The sequence below is a fragment of the Dendroctonus ponderosae genome, unplaced genomic scaffold, assembly GCF_020466585.1.
Source record: "Dendroctonus ponderosae isolate FM_Combo_2020 unplaced genomic scaffold, Dpon_F_20191213v2 Dpon_F_20191213_3, whole genome shotgun sequence".
In the NCBI taxonomy this organism is placed as follows: domain Eukaryota; kingdom Metazoa; phylum Arthropoda; class Insecta; order Coleoptera; family Curculionidae; genus Dendroctonus; species Dendroctonus ponderosae.
Genome location: NW_026018508.1, coordinates 5,493,938 through 5,509,281, shown reverse-complemented (window position 1 = coordinate 5,509,281; position 15,344 = coordinate 5,493,938). Strand labels below are relative to the sequence as shown.

At 32.5% G+C, this 15,344-nt stretch overlaps 1 protein-coding gene and 1 long non-coding RNA gene across 4 annotated transcripts in view; one reads left to right on the top strand and one right to left on the bottom strand.

Moving 5' to 3' along the window:
- Positions 1-15,344, top strand: part of LOC125503896 — a 309,807-nt gene that overhangs the window by 50,625 nt on the left and 243,838 nt on the right. For both annotated transcript variants that reach the window (XR_007281146.1, XR_007281145.1), the window contains exon 3: positions 3,002-3,102. This is a non-coding gene — a long non-coding RNA (uncharacterized LOC125503896). The remainder of the gene's footprint in view (positions 1-3,001; positions 3,103-15,344) is intronic.
- Positions 1-15,344, bottom strand: part of LOC109540294 (tribbles homolog 2) — a 66,879-nt gene that overhangs the window by 50,341 nt on the left and 1,194 nt on the right. For both annotated transcript variants that reach the window (XM_048665027.1, XM_048665028.1), the window contains exons 2-3: positions 12,702-13,150; positions 3,295-3,584 (exon numbers count right to left, since the gene is read on the bottom strand). In XM_048665027.1, coding sequence (XP_048520984.1) covers positions 3,295-3,584; positions 12,702-13,055 — 644 coding nt within the window. In that variant the 5' untranslated portion in view covers positions 13,056-13,150. The remainder of the gene's footprint in view (positions 1-3,294; positions 3,585-12,701; positions 13,151-15,344) is intronic.

The following is a 15,344-nucleotide window of genomic DNA, read 5'->3' as shown; positions in this document are numbered from 1 at the left end:
GTTAAATATTTTGCATAATTTAGGATAGATAATCCACACTAATAATGACAACATACGTCTTGTACATCTCAGCAATCTGATTCTATAGTAGAAGAAACCGACGCCTTGCACCATCACATTTGCACATTTCCAACAAAGTAATCCTCTTAAACGTTACAAATATCCCTGAAACGAACACGATAATTGTAATTTAGCGTTACCAAATCGGATTTAGCAACCCGACGTTGTCATTGTTGCTCGTATGTAGCAAAATATCGATTTGAGCAACACACGAAAATATGCTTTTGTTTTCAGAATATTTTGTAACTTGATTGTTTCAGTGATTTTTTTTTCATAACATAATGAGTTGGCACATAAATAATAAAGTTGATRTACATAGGTACATGTATATTCTTCAGTACTGAATTTTCTTCAGGATCTATAAATATTAAACACATATTTTTGATGATTATAGCTCAATGAAAAACCCATGTAAGTATTTGGAAAACAAAAATTTTAACAAATACATAATTATGTACATTTAAGGATACACAACCCAAAACTTTCCATTAAGGTTTTGAGCARACAGCAATTGCAGCAGAAGGGAAGGATTTTAATACAAATCGATTAACTAAGAACTAAATAATTTAAAGAATTAATATCACAAAAGTGATCTAACGACAAAAAATAGTAGATACCTTTTCGTTCATTGATTCGAAATGCTCTCTGGTTTTTATTCGTCGCTAGTGTTTTTAAAAGCGTTGTGAATGAATATTCGTGCTTAAGAAAACTAATCTGTAATTATAACAAAACAAAATGCGTTTGATAAAACATCTAAAAATGGGCTCACCCAAAATAAAATCAATTTTTCCTACCCACTTGGGAGAGGAGCTCTCTTACATCGTTTCGAAAATATGCAAATGCTTTATTAATAAACTCGCTAGCATTATTAATGGTTTAAACGCACGGACACTCCTTACATGTTTAAATCTAACGTGTTTAATTAACAGGAAATTGATATAAAATTACTCAAAATAAGTGCTTGGAGAGAAGCGAGCACTTTCGTGACTTTTCTATGGGTGGTTTAAACAGCATGTAATTTATTTAAAAATGGCACAGTCAAGATGGTAATATTGTTCTAGATTTTTGATCAGTGCAAAGCTTAGTAATAATATCCAGTATCACTATGAAATGGTTGAAAAACCGAGTTGAAATTTGTATGAAAGTTCTTGTTCACTTCAACTTCGAACGGTTACTAGTCAGATAAAAAGCGCTTTACGAACGTTTAGATGCATGAAGAACATGCCCCAAAGAAAATAAATCTTAACGAAACATTTAAAAAAAAACACATTAATAGACTATCAAAACATGAGACATCAACAACACTGACATTAACAAAATAAATTTTCTTTGTGTTACTACTACTACTTCATTTACATCTGAATAAGATGTTCTGATGAACCACTATAAATGAATGATAAATACAAAACGTGTTTTCTCAAATGTGACGAGTGTCGGTTCACGTGGACGTTAAGTTATTACGACGGATTCGTTCTGTCTACTAAGCTGTTCAGTGGCAAGGCCAAATCTATTACGAAATTGATATTTTCAATTTATTTTATAGTTTAGACAAAAATAGTCGCCGCTTTGGGCACACATAATAAACGGCATAGCTCGTGAAAACACTAATAACAGTTAAAAGATCAATGAAATTTGCCATATATTTAGAAGGCATGATAAAGGAAGGAAGAATTTTGCAGGGCTGATGACAGAAAAATAAAACTTCTAAGATCGCTGCCAAAAAGGCACTATTACAGTACTTACACTCATTAATTTTCTCGCTCTTAGAATCAATAATTCCGACAAATCAAAAAAAACTTTTAAATTGCCTGTTTCAGACTTTTATAGACGATTCATAGACGAAGCAGCTAATGCGGGTTTAATACAGTCAAAGTCATTAAACTCTTCGATTTTTGCACATGGTAATGTCAATCACCGAAAAAAGGCATCAAATAGTATAAAACACAAAAATAAACCGTTATTGATTAAGATTTGTTAACGGAAAGGGCAACCCCATTTCCTGTTGATTTCCAATAGATACTATACCTCGTTAAAATCAAACTTCGATCCTTCAGCTATAATTTCCATCGGAATCGAATTAAAGTAACAAAGAGGATGCCGGTTTCCGCCTGCAACTTTACATTCTATCTGCACAGCTGGGATATCGATTTTATTTTGGCAACTTCCGGCAGAAGTGGATATATATTGAACTTTACTTATCTTCAATATTACTTTTCGAACGGAAGCGGATGGGATTTATACCTATTCTATCCTGTATGTAATACATTTCATGTTGGTTTTGAACCTGATTCAGGTAGTTTTCTCTCCATCATATTGATTTATTATGGTGTCTATTTACAGTTTTTATATTTATCAGTTTTACTTAAGTATGTTGAATAAAACTGTTGTGTTGTTTCGTAAAATCTTTTTTCTTCTTAGAACTTTTCCAACACTGGCAATGCCGAGTGTGCATCAATTCAGTACAAAAATTGAGGATTTTTCATTTCCAATTAGCAAGCAGTTGAAACTCATTTTATTTTCAAATTTACCAATGAAACTGATACCTGGAATCAGAAAATAATACAGGTTTTGAGAGAGATTTATGGTGAATTATAAAAAAAGTTAAACTATACGCCGACTATAACCTTTTACAAGTAATGGTTTTTTCAGAATACTTATTCTGTCGCCTTACACGGATGTGTATTATACTCGAATAATAATTAAAGAAATTTTTATTTTTTTTATTTTAAAGAAACTATAAACAATGTCAAATGTCCAAGTCCGCATCAACAAACATTGATATGCAAGCTCGAAAGCGAAACATTTAACTCGAAATCTTAAGAAATAATCTGTGACAATAATTAGTTACATCCTGTATACTTTTCAGCTTACTTCGTTTCTCCATACATATATTTTCTATTCGGTTTTTGAAAATAAAAATTTATACGGGCATTTTTTTCAGAGCATTTCTTGTTGAATCCGAACACGACTGCAATGTAAAGAAATACAGAATCCGGAACCCCAACATGTATGAGTCCTGATGGAAGTGACGATTACAAGTAGGTAAGTAAAAAATATATTTTTATATTGCAAAATTTTGAGAATGAAGAACAACGTTGCCTGAAAAAAATTGACCATACATCCCACAAAAACTCTGCAAATGACCAAAGCTATTTGGTCATTTGCAGGTTTTTCCATTCCTACTACCCGCATACACGAAATACTCAAGCTCTACATCTGAAAAATGGTACTTACTTTTCGGGATTAGCAAAAACGAACTTCCTCAGCTTCAGATCCCTGAGTACGATTCCATTCTCATGACACAACCGTACCGTTTCCGCGATTTGTCGAAATAGTCTACGTGCTTCGCTTTCACGAAGACGTTTTCTTTGCCGTACATACGAATGCAAATCGCCATGTGCTTTTGGAAACACCAGGTACAAATAGCGCTGACCAACTACCACTTCATGTAGCGATTGAATCAGTGGTTGCGAATCCATTCGGTAATGAGCAGATATTAGCGAGTGATTGTCTCTGGACACGATCTGGAATAGAAACAGAGACACGGTTAACACATTTTCGTCATCAGAACATATTATTCTAGCATGAATCTTTGTTTCACATGATTGATCATAACTTGAGTTATTTCTGACAGTTCAAAAGTAAGTATCTTTTATAACAATTGACAACACTTCAATAGGGAGCTTTTAAATTAAATCAGTATTATTTTAAAATACGGCGTTACAATTTGGACATATAGATCAAAATACAAAATCTTGAATATATTCTGAATACTCAAGATACTGGATGCCCTGGATTGTTTTCTGTTAGTAAATGTTTAAAAATAAGGATAGTACAAAAATTTAAAAAACTGTTAAATTTGGGTTAGTTAGTAAAAACTTAGAGCTTTAACACCAAAAGCTTAGAGCCCAACTAAATAGCTCGAAACGGTTTTTTAGTGAACTCTAGATGTTGAAGCTAAAACTGCATAGACAATTTAAGACGAAAATTTGATGTATAGAGTTGCACTAAAAATTCCGAAATCAGAATTGTCCAGGAAACCTGCGATTCTGGAAAATTTTCAAATAACTGACGTCTACTTTCAAATATTTCGTTTATTTATGAATTTATTCACCGTATATTGATCTATTTTCTGAAGTCGACTGCCAAGTTTTAGCTTCAACGTGAGTCCTAAATTTCGAGAATCGATTCAAGAGAAAAAAAATCACTACAAACCAACAAGTTAATTTTGTTGAGACCACCCTGTAAATAAACGATGTACGCGAAAAATTCTGAAACTTTTTTGAGATACCAGGTCCATCTTAATGCACATTAAAAAATTTGAAAAAAAACATGTTTTTTGTCAAACTGAGAGCATTTGAAGCTTTAATGAATTTTCTAATGTTTTATTTGCCACCCTGTAGAAAATTTATCTGACGCACAATTTTTTTGTAAAAACACACAAGTTGGTTCAAGTTTGTCACTGCAACGTTAATTTTGTTGTTGAGCACTTTAGTTGCTAGTAGAAGTCAAGATTCTACTAATCAAAACGTTGTGATTATTAAACATTGCTACTGTATGTGCAACACTAAAAATCCGACTAAATTGTAATTGACATTTTGTAATTAGTTAAAAAGCAAAGAGCGTTTTTCCTTTCGTCAACTTAACAGCTTTTAAACCTATCACATTCTGTGCCTAAGGTCGATAAAACTTTGAGAAAATTCCAGTTTCAATGTAAGCCGATAAAAATATAAAACATTTGAAATATTATGCTTTTGAAAAACACTTTTGACTCTTGGCAATCCAAGGATTTAGAACCGTACTAAAACACACCAGATTGTACAAACACTAATAAGTGATTGTAAATTACTTTTATTTTGCAAACAATACGCTGAGTTAGCTGTTAGGAAATCGCATCGTATGGTCGGTTTTTCAACCTGTTTGTGAAAGATCTATTTCGAAATGTAGAAGGATTGGCCTTTCAGCTCTCGTTATAATTATTATTAAGCGCGCCATTTAAGGTGTATTAATATATGTAATGAAATTCCTATTATTCTGTAGGTGGTATAACATACGAGTGGCCGTTTTAAGATGTACATTAGTAATCTTATTAAAAATAGTGTATCTGCTGTAATGCATTTGTATGATGAGTATTCGTGTTCAAATCAGGAAATACCACTATGGAAATGATTACAGAAATTTCAGGTTTATTTGTTGAACATATTTTTACGAGTAAGATCATAATTCTGCGCCTACATGAACAGGATTATCCGGCATTCCCATCGGCATTTTAGCAACTGAAACATATAATTACAACCTTATACCGCGTACTACTACAGTGAGTACCTACCCACCAATAACCGTTTAACAAATCATTCTTTTGTATTGAGCTCTGTAAAAACATTTACCTTGACAATTGCACGGCGTTACATCACACTTAAACGTTGGGCAATTTTGTTTTAATAAAAAATAAAATATCAATTTGTAGTATTTCGATGTCAGGGACTAATCCGTGTTAATTATTGTTAATAGTCTGCATGGGAATCATTTGTGCTATGTTTCCATCATTGTTTATATTACTCAGGCGTATTGAAGTGACAGCTTCAACTTAACTCCTAAGAAGCGCAGCAATTTAAATCATTAATAATTAACGGTAATAAATCATTTTTCACGAGTGGAAAATTGCAAGGTGAAGAAGTCTTCGCCTAATTTGATGTTTCTCACATTGACTATTGGATGTTGTATATATAACTTTTTATTTGTTTTCTTGAATTTATCATCTTCAATCGAGAGATATAAATTTTTTTATTACCGGTCAAATTTTATTTGTCAAAGAAATTACAGTACGTTAAGTTGATAGCCCTGTCCCTTTCCCTCTATGTGCTGTTAATTAAGTTGTAAAGTTATTCCTTTCTCTAAACATTCCTACATCCTTTGTGTATTATTGTGTTCACGCCTAAAGGTATTGTTTTGATTTTATCATTCATATCAGCCAAAAACTCGACCAGTAATTCAAAAAATGAATATCTCTCGACTGGTTCAAGCTAAACACACGATTTTACCGACTATTAAACACAAGATCAAAATTACTCAGACGACATGAGGCCATAAAATATTTTTTTATCTGACCTATCCGATATTGCCCGTCAAAACTTTGACCAAGAAAACATGACACTATTGTTTAAATAGTCCGCATTACCTTTATTTAACCCTGTACAATACCTTATTTATGTTTTTGCTTATATTACAACTTTTGTCGAAAATAGGGCTATGATTCGATGAAATAATTACTCAAATCGGATCAGCGACTGCGAGAATATTCACAGTCAAAAGTTGAAGAACAGATAAGCTAAGCGTTAAGTTTGTGGGCTGTAGTAAGAATGCTCCTGTAGGTAGCAGCGGAATTGGCCAATTCTTAAAACTTATTAGCATTTAATCCAGTTCAATGGAAACAGAACCTACTATTTGCCTTCAGACCATACCTTCTTGGCTGCTCACAAAATGACCCTCTACATTCAGCAGCACTGATTTATGTGTAATAATTGTTTTCAAATTTATTTATAGTTTGCCCTTCTAGCTATGATCTTTAGGCGCTACAGAATGCTTAAAATGTTCGAATAATTGCGAATTATCAAGGTAGCAATGCAGTTGTTAGATCGTGCCTTTGCATACGTTGTGTAATCCTAATTTACATCACGAAACATTTGCCTTTGTACGCCCAGCATTACGTCAGTAATGCGAAAAAAAATAAAGGTTAACAATTTGCTAACAATTTCTTCAATTGAAACTGGTAACTGATTTTTTTCTCCATACAGTAGTTAATTGAAATAATCTGATTATTTTTAATTTTAGTCCTGTTTATAATTTTTTTTGACGGATTTTTATGTTTGCGCTGAATTAAAAAAAAAAACATTCATATTTCCCTAATAAAATCATTTGGCAGAAAAATGATGTTTTATGGTATTATTCGTTATGCTATGTTTCGAAACATGTAAATCGGAAGACGCGGAACAATTGAATGGCCAGCCAGATCGCCTGACTTAACGCCACTAGATTATTTCTGGTGGGGTTATTTAAAATCCAAGGTTTGCATAAATATATAAAATAACCTTGTAGATCTAAGAGATCGAATACCTATGAATGGTTTTTTAAGTTTTCGTCTAGAATAACTATTGCGAAAATATACTTGGTGGTCATTTCGAACAATTACTTAATGTGGCGCGTTGCGATTGTATAACGTTGGTAGTTGTTTAAAAAAATCGTCTTATTCCAATTATCATTAAATCAAGTTAAAATTTTCTTTGCCTTGGATTTGAGTGACTAATTGAAATTTTTATAGCTTCCAAGTTTTTGTTCACATTGCTTCTTTCAGTTTTATATTTTTGAATTGTTATAATGCGTTAATGTTTTCGGTGTCACACTAGTCTTTAAATAAGCGAGCTTTGCTTGTTATGTTATAATGGATGTTCTCCAGGATACATCAATATTTTGAAATATGATTTCCAATTAGGTATTGACATACACGGTCGCAAAAACCATCTTTAATCGACTTCTTTTTAAATGTTAAGTTAGCCATTAAGATGCTATTAATAAATAAAACAGCATGTCTCAATAAAAAAAGACGTGTCCGATTAACAATTTACAACACATTTTTTAACTTACCTTGAAATGTATAAAAGCTGCTCCAAAAAGATATATTTGAAATGTGTGAAGCCCGACAATAAGTGATTTATCGTTAATACAAGAGTACGGTGTTGCCCTTTAAACTTAAAAAAATATTTGCAATGTATACTTAAGTATAGCTAAAGCTAAAGACGACAAACTGACAGCAGAAGAAAATTGAATTTAAAACTTACTACAGAGAGGAAGTGTAGAACAACAAAAGATCCCGTAACCGGGGTAGATTTGCTCCCTGTGGACTTTCGAAATTTTTTAGTATAATTTAGAAAAAAATATATGTTACCATTCCGCTGATAAGCCGAACCACGATTTCCAAAAATTGGTAACGATGCATATAGGATAGCCGAGCGAAACAGGAGACAGGGAGGTCCATTGGAAAGAAACTAGACGAGGCCAGTTTTTGAATAATCGTCGGTACAGTCGGTAGCAAGTTGCCAATAAAAGTTATTTTGTGTGAACACATTGCGTTTATTTATTTATTGTTTATATATATACCGATGAAGGTAGAAGAGCCACACATTTGATTCGATCGAATTTTTCGACAACCGAATCCGTACATTCGATTAACCTTGGTATTTTTAGAACGAACGGTCGGAGTAAGCCAAATTTGGCCAACCCACAAAAAATAAGCGTTTTGCAATCGCCACATTAATTTTAATCCTCACCTTGAATCAAGGTTCGACTGTTCAATGGTTGGTTTAAGTTAGGTAAGGTACGTTTTCGATAGATTATAAGATACCAGTAGTTCAGTAGTTTTTTTACGGAATTATGTATGAACGAGATTAGACACCTGCACTTTTTTTGATGAAACCATTTGACTGATTAAAGTGATATTACTTATAAAGCAAACACATTCTTTCTTTTTTCGCCCAGTATAGAAAAAAAAGTGGTTACAAAAGTTTGCAAGATTTTCCGACGTGTCAGTGTTTTATAAACTTATTGCACAATTCGAAATAGCATGGATGAGAGCATTCACAGCTCATTTCCTTAACAGAAAATCCATGACAAACCTATAACTTAATTAAATTCTCAAGAAGCCATTAAAACCAAGTAAATTAGAATCTAAGCTGTGTTTTTTCCGCATACGCGTGGTCCAACCTAATCAGTATTAGTCCAAGGCCATTTGTTATGACATGCTCGTTTTTCCATCAGATATTTCTTAGTTCAAAATACATCGTGCGATTTCGTCAGCATCTACGTCATTTCCTTTACATTAATTAGATATTTGGAGTCGCTTTTGTTTCATATATTATTTCGCAACTTATTACGAACCAACTTGACATTACTTTGTAAAAATAATCGAAATTCCTCTATCGTTTACTGCATGCAACCCGGATCTTTGTCGATAATTGCGTAGCTGTCGTGAATTGGCTAAATAAAAATCTCCGAAATACAAGCTGGACTATGAATACATAGGTACTAATAATGAAAATTATGATTGATACCTGAAAAGAGAAAAAAATGCACATGTAATTAACATTCATGAATTATGACGCACCAATCTTGATTGGCACTATGCAGATGACCTAGAGATGACTCAGGACTGTGACGAAATAGAAACAAAATGAGACAATTGCATGAAGAGTAACACAAGTTTAGCATTGGAAACATTCATCTGTTACCTAATGGTGCCAATTATAAAATAATTATCAATTGTAAAGTGATTGTATACTGTGTGCATGTTGACACAAACATCCAATACAATCAGCTATTACCACTCAGATGTAAAAAAAATGTGAAGCCACATGTATGTGCCCTTTCAAATCACTTAGTCTTATACTTTTGATATTGACTTTCCTTGATGTTATTTTCAGACTAATTTGGCCAGACGAACTGACTTCACTTTTGCGCCTTCCCTAAATTTGAAATTAATGAGCATGTACACAGAACAATTGAAAACTTAAATATAGGGAAGTCGCCACCCCAATTCTCTCACGAGATGACCTATGAAACTTTCGATTAGATTTGCATTTTCTTTTCAATGACTACCAGTTTCTCGTCCTCGATTTTCGCCGCCCTTCGTCTACTAGGACTTTGTCTTGTTCTGAATTCATTGGAATAATTAGGTTTGTTGGTCTAGTCTTCAGAATAGTTACTGCCGGTTTAAAAGCCGCATGACGGTCTTGGTCAAGGTTTAGATTTTATGAGCCAATGAATAAAATATAATTTCTTGGGATTTTTTACATACGTTCATTTGAGTGATTGGATGATTTTTCCAATTTTATATAAGTACCTACCCATTTCTTGTGTGCGAACATGAAACGAAATTCGTTAGTTTCAATCATACAAGTGTGTAATTTGGAATACAATTTTATTGCAAATGTTGGGCAAACTTGACTCAAACTATATTGTTTCAAATTTACAGAAGTTTTGCAATTATACCTAGTCTTGTGTGTATGTTGCATTACAGGAACTTTATCATAATTTTTAAGGGCATAAAAATATACATTTTTTAATACTTTTTGCAATTTATGTGTTTCTATTGAACACGCAGTGTTGAGAATGGATTCACTTTTCTCTGTATAAACAAATAGTTAATTGTAGTTTTTTTAACAATTTAAATGGTCATTCTTGCGAATCTAATCAAATCTGATTTGTTCTGGAATTTTATCCATAGTGTTGCCTAGCGTCGAATGGTAGGTAATGTTCATTTAAACAGACAGTAATTGAAAGAAAACGATAACACTCACAATAAAATAAATAACAATAGCATACCACGAATTAATGAAAATGAAAAAGTTTCTTCATTTGCTGTGTGCAGAAATGAACAAAAAAAGCAGTTAAATGTAAGATAATGGGGTCTCATCTGTTTGAAAGATCAAATTTATCATAYTATTTTACTAATAAGTAATAAGTAAAATAATCAAACTATTTTACTAAATTCACCTTTAGTTTTTATTAGCAAAAYATYRCGAAAGTTGTGTAAACTTGAGTCATGGCTAAAATTTCAAGGTTTTATATATGTGCAAAGAACTTGCAGGAAGGATATTCATATTTTATCGATAATGGGAAGGTTAACATAAGACATCGTATTAAATAATGGTTTTGTATATTTTAACATTCAGATTGAACAATGTTTTATGATAATAAACATATACGATAATATAACATTATTCGGTAGAAAAATGATTATAACATCATTAAGTAAATAGTGTACTATCAACAAAATATGCATACAATATTGAATTTCTAAAAAAATATTTCATATATTTTGCGGCTATCAAAATGAGTCAAAATATAATTATATAGGTGCTTAAATTTTCCAAGATTGGAGAAACTTAGGAAAGTTAGAATAAATGTACTGTAATTTTCGGGTCTACGTAATTGCCTTTTCAAATTTCTATCCGACATTTAAAATGTTTTATTCAAGTAAAATAACTCATAGTTCAATTTAGGTAACTAGAATGAAGCTGTTTCTATGAAGCTTGATAAAACCGCCTGTTTTTGATGAGCGCAAATTTTGCAGATTTGAAGATTTCATCCTCACACTCATATTTTGCTATCCAAACATGAATTACCTACTTTGTAAAATTACATTAAAGCCCCCTACCAGCCTGATTTTAAAACGATCGTATTTCTACAACATATAACTTGCCATCCTTTTCAAGGCCAGATTTTCAATCCCTAAAAGCAGTGATGCCGCATTTCACAGCAAACATTATACGATTTGCGCATGCTTTAAAATGGCCGAAAGACTGACGTAGTCTAGAATTGTTTTACAGCGTTGCCAATAGGAGATGTATTGTTTCAGAAACAGAATAACACTTAAATTAAGTTCAAAGACTCTTAATATAAATTGAAACAGTGTTTCGGGTAAGGGGCAACCGATTGTTTCGAAAAACAGAATAAAAAATTTGTGTTTTGCACGTTAGAGATAAAAATGGTTTGTTCATCCGCACGTTTCGACTTGACCGCTAGACAAAAATGTGCATTCTACAGCTTTTAAAATATAATTGTATTCTATTACCATTTAGAAAAGTAATTTTTGTTCCAAGTTTACAGGGTTTCAAAATTGGGGTTTCTTTGATTTGATTGCATATTTTTCTAGTAGGAAAGTACTTTGTGAAGAACTATAATCCAAAACCGCTTAAATATTAGTCGATTGATCAGCAAATTGAACAACAGCATCATTTTAGAAGCGAGATTAAAAGATAATAAACGCAAAATTAATAACGTCGATTCATAAAAGGTTTTAAGATTAAGATCAAAAAGTAAATTTCTAAATTCTTAGCATAATGGCACGTAAATTACCAAATTGGCATTAAACACAAATTATAAAAAAATCCCACATCTTCAAAACCAACAGCTATAAACTGGGTATTTGTTTAGCTGCTAAAACGAGATTTGAGGAGATTTTTGTTGCAATGGCCAAATAATTCATTGAGAAGTATTTGGATATGTAATCATCCTCGTGTGTGGTTGAATGGGTGTCCTAATTAGGATCGCAAATAATCAAAGTAAATAAACTGTTTGTCAAAGAGATGCCACCTCCGCATTTTTCGCGTCAATGTTGTTCAATCACTGGGATAAATCTACAAGGTAGATTAGCCGAATATTTATTAACTGAAGTTTGGTTATTTTCCCCTATAAGACTAACACAACTTTAAACCGGGTTTAATCGATCCTTTTGTAATGAATTTCCGCCCTATTTATTAACCAAATTTATATACCGTTAATGGAAATATTTCGTCTTTAGTGAACTCATAATAAACTTGGTAAATTTATAATTAAACTTTGAAGTTAAGCGTGTCCTAGACTAGTGCAAATTAGAATATCTGATTATAATCAGACAGTATACTGTCAACCCACAACCTTAGGACGATTTTTGAGCTGTACTAATAAACAGTTTAATTTCACTAAAGTTTGTATATATGTATTTAAGTAATGTATTTTAATACGTTATTCAAGTTTACTACACCCGGGCCATACTAATCGTTACACAAATCTGAAAAGAAATGGAAAAATCCCTGAAAGTAACTTACCTTACAAACCAACTCCTGCTTGCTGTTGACATCAACGCACCGATACAAGGAACTGCCGATGACCTGTTCGAATAACTGATATTTGTCAGCAATCAGAGCACTTTCCATATTCTCATTATCACAGCTTGGCCCATTTATCACAGTCCCATGTTGGGTGGGTTTTCCGGCAGTATCCCCGTTAACCTTTGGTGGGCGCATATCACAGTTGTTGTTGGATATTCGAATTTTCCGTATCACAGTGTCCACGATTGGTGTGGCCACTGTGTTATGTCGAGGAGTGACCGTGATCATTGCAGTATTGAACTTGTCCGCGTTTTGAGCCCTCACTTCGGGCTGGTTCTGTATATTGGACATGATGTCTGTCTAATCACTGTCCAACAACTGTGCTGTGATAAAAGTGTAATCAGTGATGGGTAGTCTGTGAAGTTCTCTAATGACGTGTCTTGTATCTGGAATAGTAAATTCACAATGACTAATCATCAATTTGTCAACACAAAACAAAGGATATTCCTATTCTATATTGTTTATTTTTGCGCAACAATACATTGACCTCGGTATGGTATCTTCGAAAAAATAGAAATAGCAATTTGTCGGAATAGATTAGGGATTAGGCAAATACTTTCCCCAAAAACGATTACTTAAAATAGCATAAAATAGACAAATAATTAAAGGACTGGTGAATTTTTACAAGGAAAACCATAAGAAGGCCTAATGAGCTCCGTTTGTAATAAAAGGAAAATGCCATACACAAGAAAATATACAGGTACCAATGATTCATCGTTAAGCTAATATTATCAAAGCGTTTCCACACATTGGAAAACAATTTTGCAGAGTTTAGATTTAAACAGAAAAACGGATTGTTTAACAAAAATGTTGAATCAAAATAACGGAAATTGGCTACAGTCATTTTTAAGCTATGTCCTTTGAAAACAATTCACTTAAATTCAGATTTTTATCTTTTACGATTTCCTTCTTTCCAGCACAGGAATGCTAAGTCCAAAGTAGCCGACTTTTCCACAAAATAATTCTGCAGAGCACAGTTAGATGTTCTCTTAACCATGTGGCAAAAAATACGGTTCTTAACTAATGATGCTCAACCACATTTTAACAGTTTCATTTGACGTCACTTAAATACTCACTTAGCTGACAGATGGATAGGGTAAAATAAGACAAAATTTATGGCCGCGCCAGTCACCGGACTTTATTCCATGCGACTTTCCTCTGCGGGATGCATAAGAGTTTGATTCACACCAGTGGATCACACACTACGGATCAGTATCGTGAGAAAATTCAGCCTTGATGATATAGTTGATGAGCCTTAAGAGCAAGAACAAACAAACAACAAATAAATTATATTTGAAGAGTTTGTACTTTAGTGAGTTGTGAATTCATTGGTGCCCAAACTGAAAAACATATTCTTGGAATTCCTGCAAGTGATTTGCTTCTTGAGTTAGTGTTTCCGTTAATAAAACAAGTTGAGTCAAGTGATTTTGGCCACATTTTTAGAAACACACCTATATTTTTATAGTGCACCTTATGTATAAGAAGTTTGCGAAATACTCCTGTTTACGGTTTTCAAAAAATAGCGTACACAGCATTAATCTCATTCATTGATAAAAAATAATAAATACTAATTGACAAGATATGCACATATCATAATAAGTTGATTAATAAAAATTATGAAGATAGGATAAATGAATTAAGGCTTATCTTAATTTGGGCAAAAATGCGAATTAAAAAATATTGATGACATGAGCTGTATTACTAATAAAAACGGGCGACGATAATTTGCATTTGCATCATCTATATGTATGTACATATTCAGTTATATTATCCGGCTGTGAATTCGATTCAAACAATGTTAAATTCCAAAACATTCACATTGATGACTCTCACTAGTAACATGATTTGCGGTATTCATTTAAAAAAATTCCGTTTCTGGTTTTATTAAATTATTTTTATGGATTAAGGTATGAAGTGCGTTATAGTTATCAGTTCAAGTTATCGAGGGAATCTTCTGCTAGGCAAAATCAAGCAATTGTTACCTAATGTAAATTGTTTTGCCAATATGAACCTCAGGTTTAATAGAGATACATTTTACTACTAAATTACTAAAAGTACTTTCTGTAGTGCATAAAAAGCCCTCAAGAACTTACACTATTTTATGTATTAACTACTTATTACTAATAGCTATGGAAACAAGAATTAAAACCCAAGACAAAATGAACGATCATGACAAAAGGAGTAATAAGTACAGGCAAAATCTAATAAATAAAAACAAAACTAGTGCGCTTTTAATTTACAAGAAGTGTCATTTAACAAAATTACAAATTGCCTTTTAAATGGGATAAGACGGACAAAAAGTGGGGTAAAAAATTACTTACTAAGTACTACTTATAAAAGTGGAACAAATTAAAATGATAACAAAACTTTAAATTGTCAATGGTTTTGTAAACTAGTACGCCAAAAGCTAAAAATGTCGGTATCTCGGTTATCTAGATACTTTTGTAACAACAATATTTTGTCACAAAATTTGTTTTGCTAATATCACAATTCGCATGTACTTACTTAATGAGAAATTCAGAAATCCTGTATGAAATAGGTATGTGCTAATCTCGACAGCTAATTTATTTGTGCATTCGT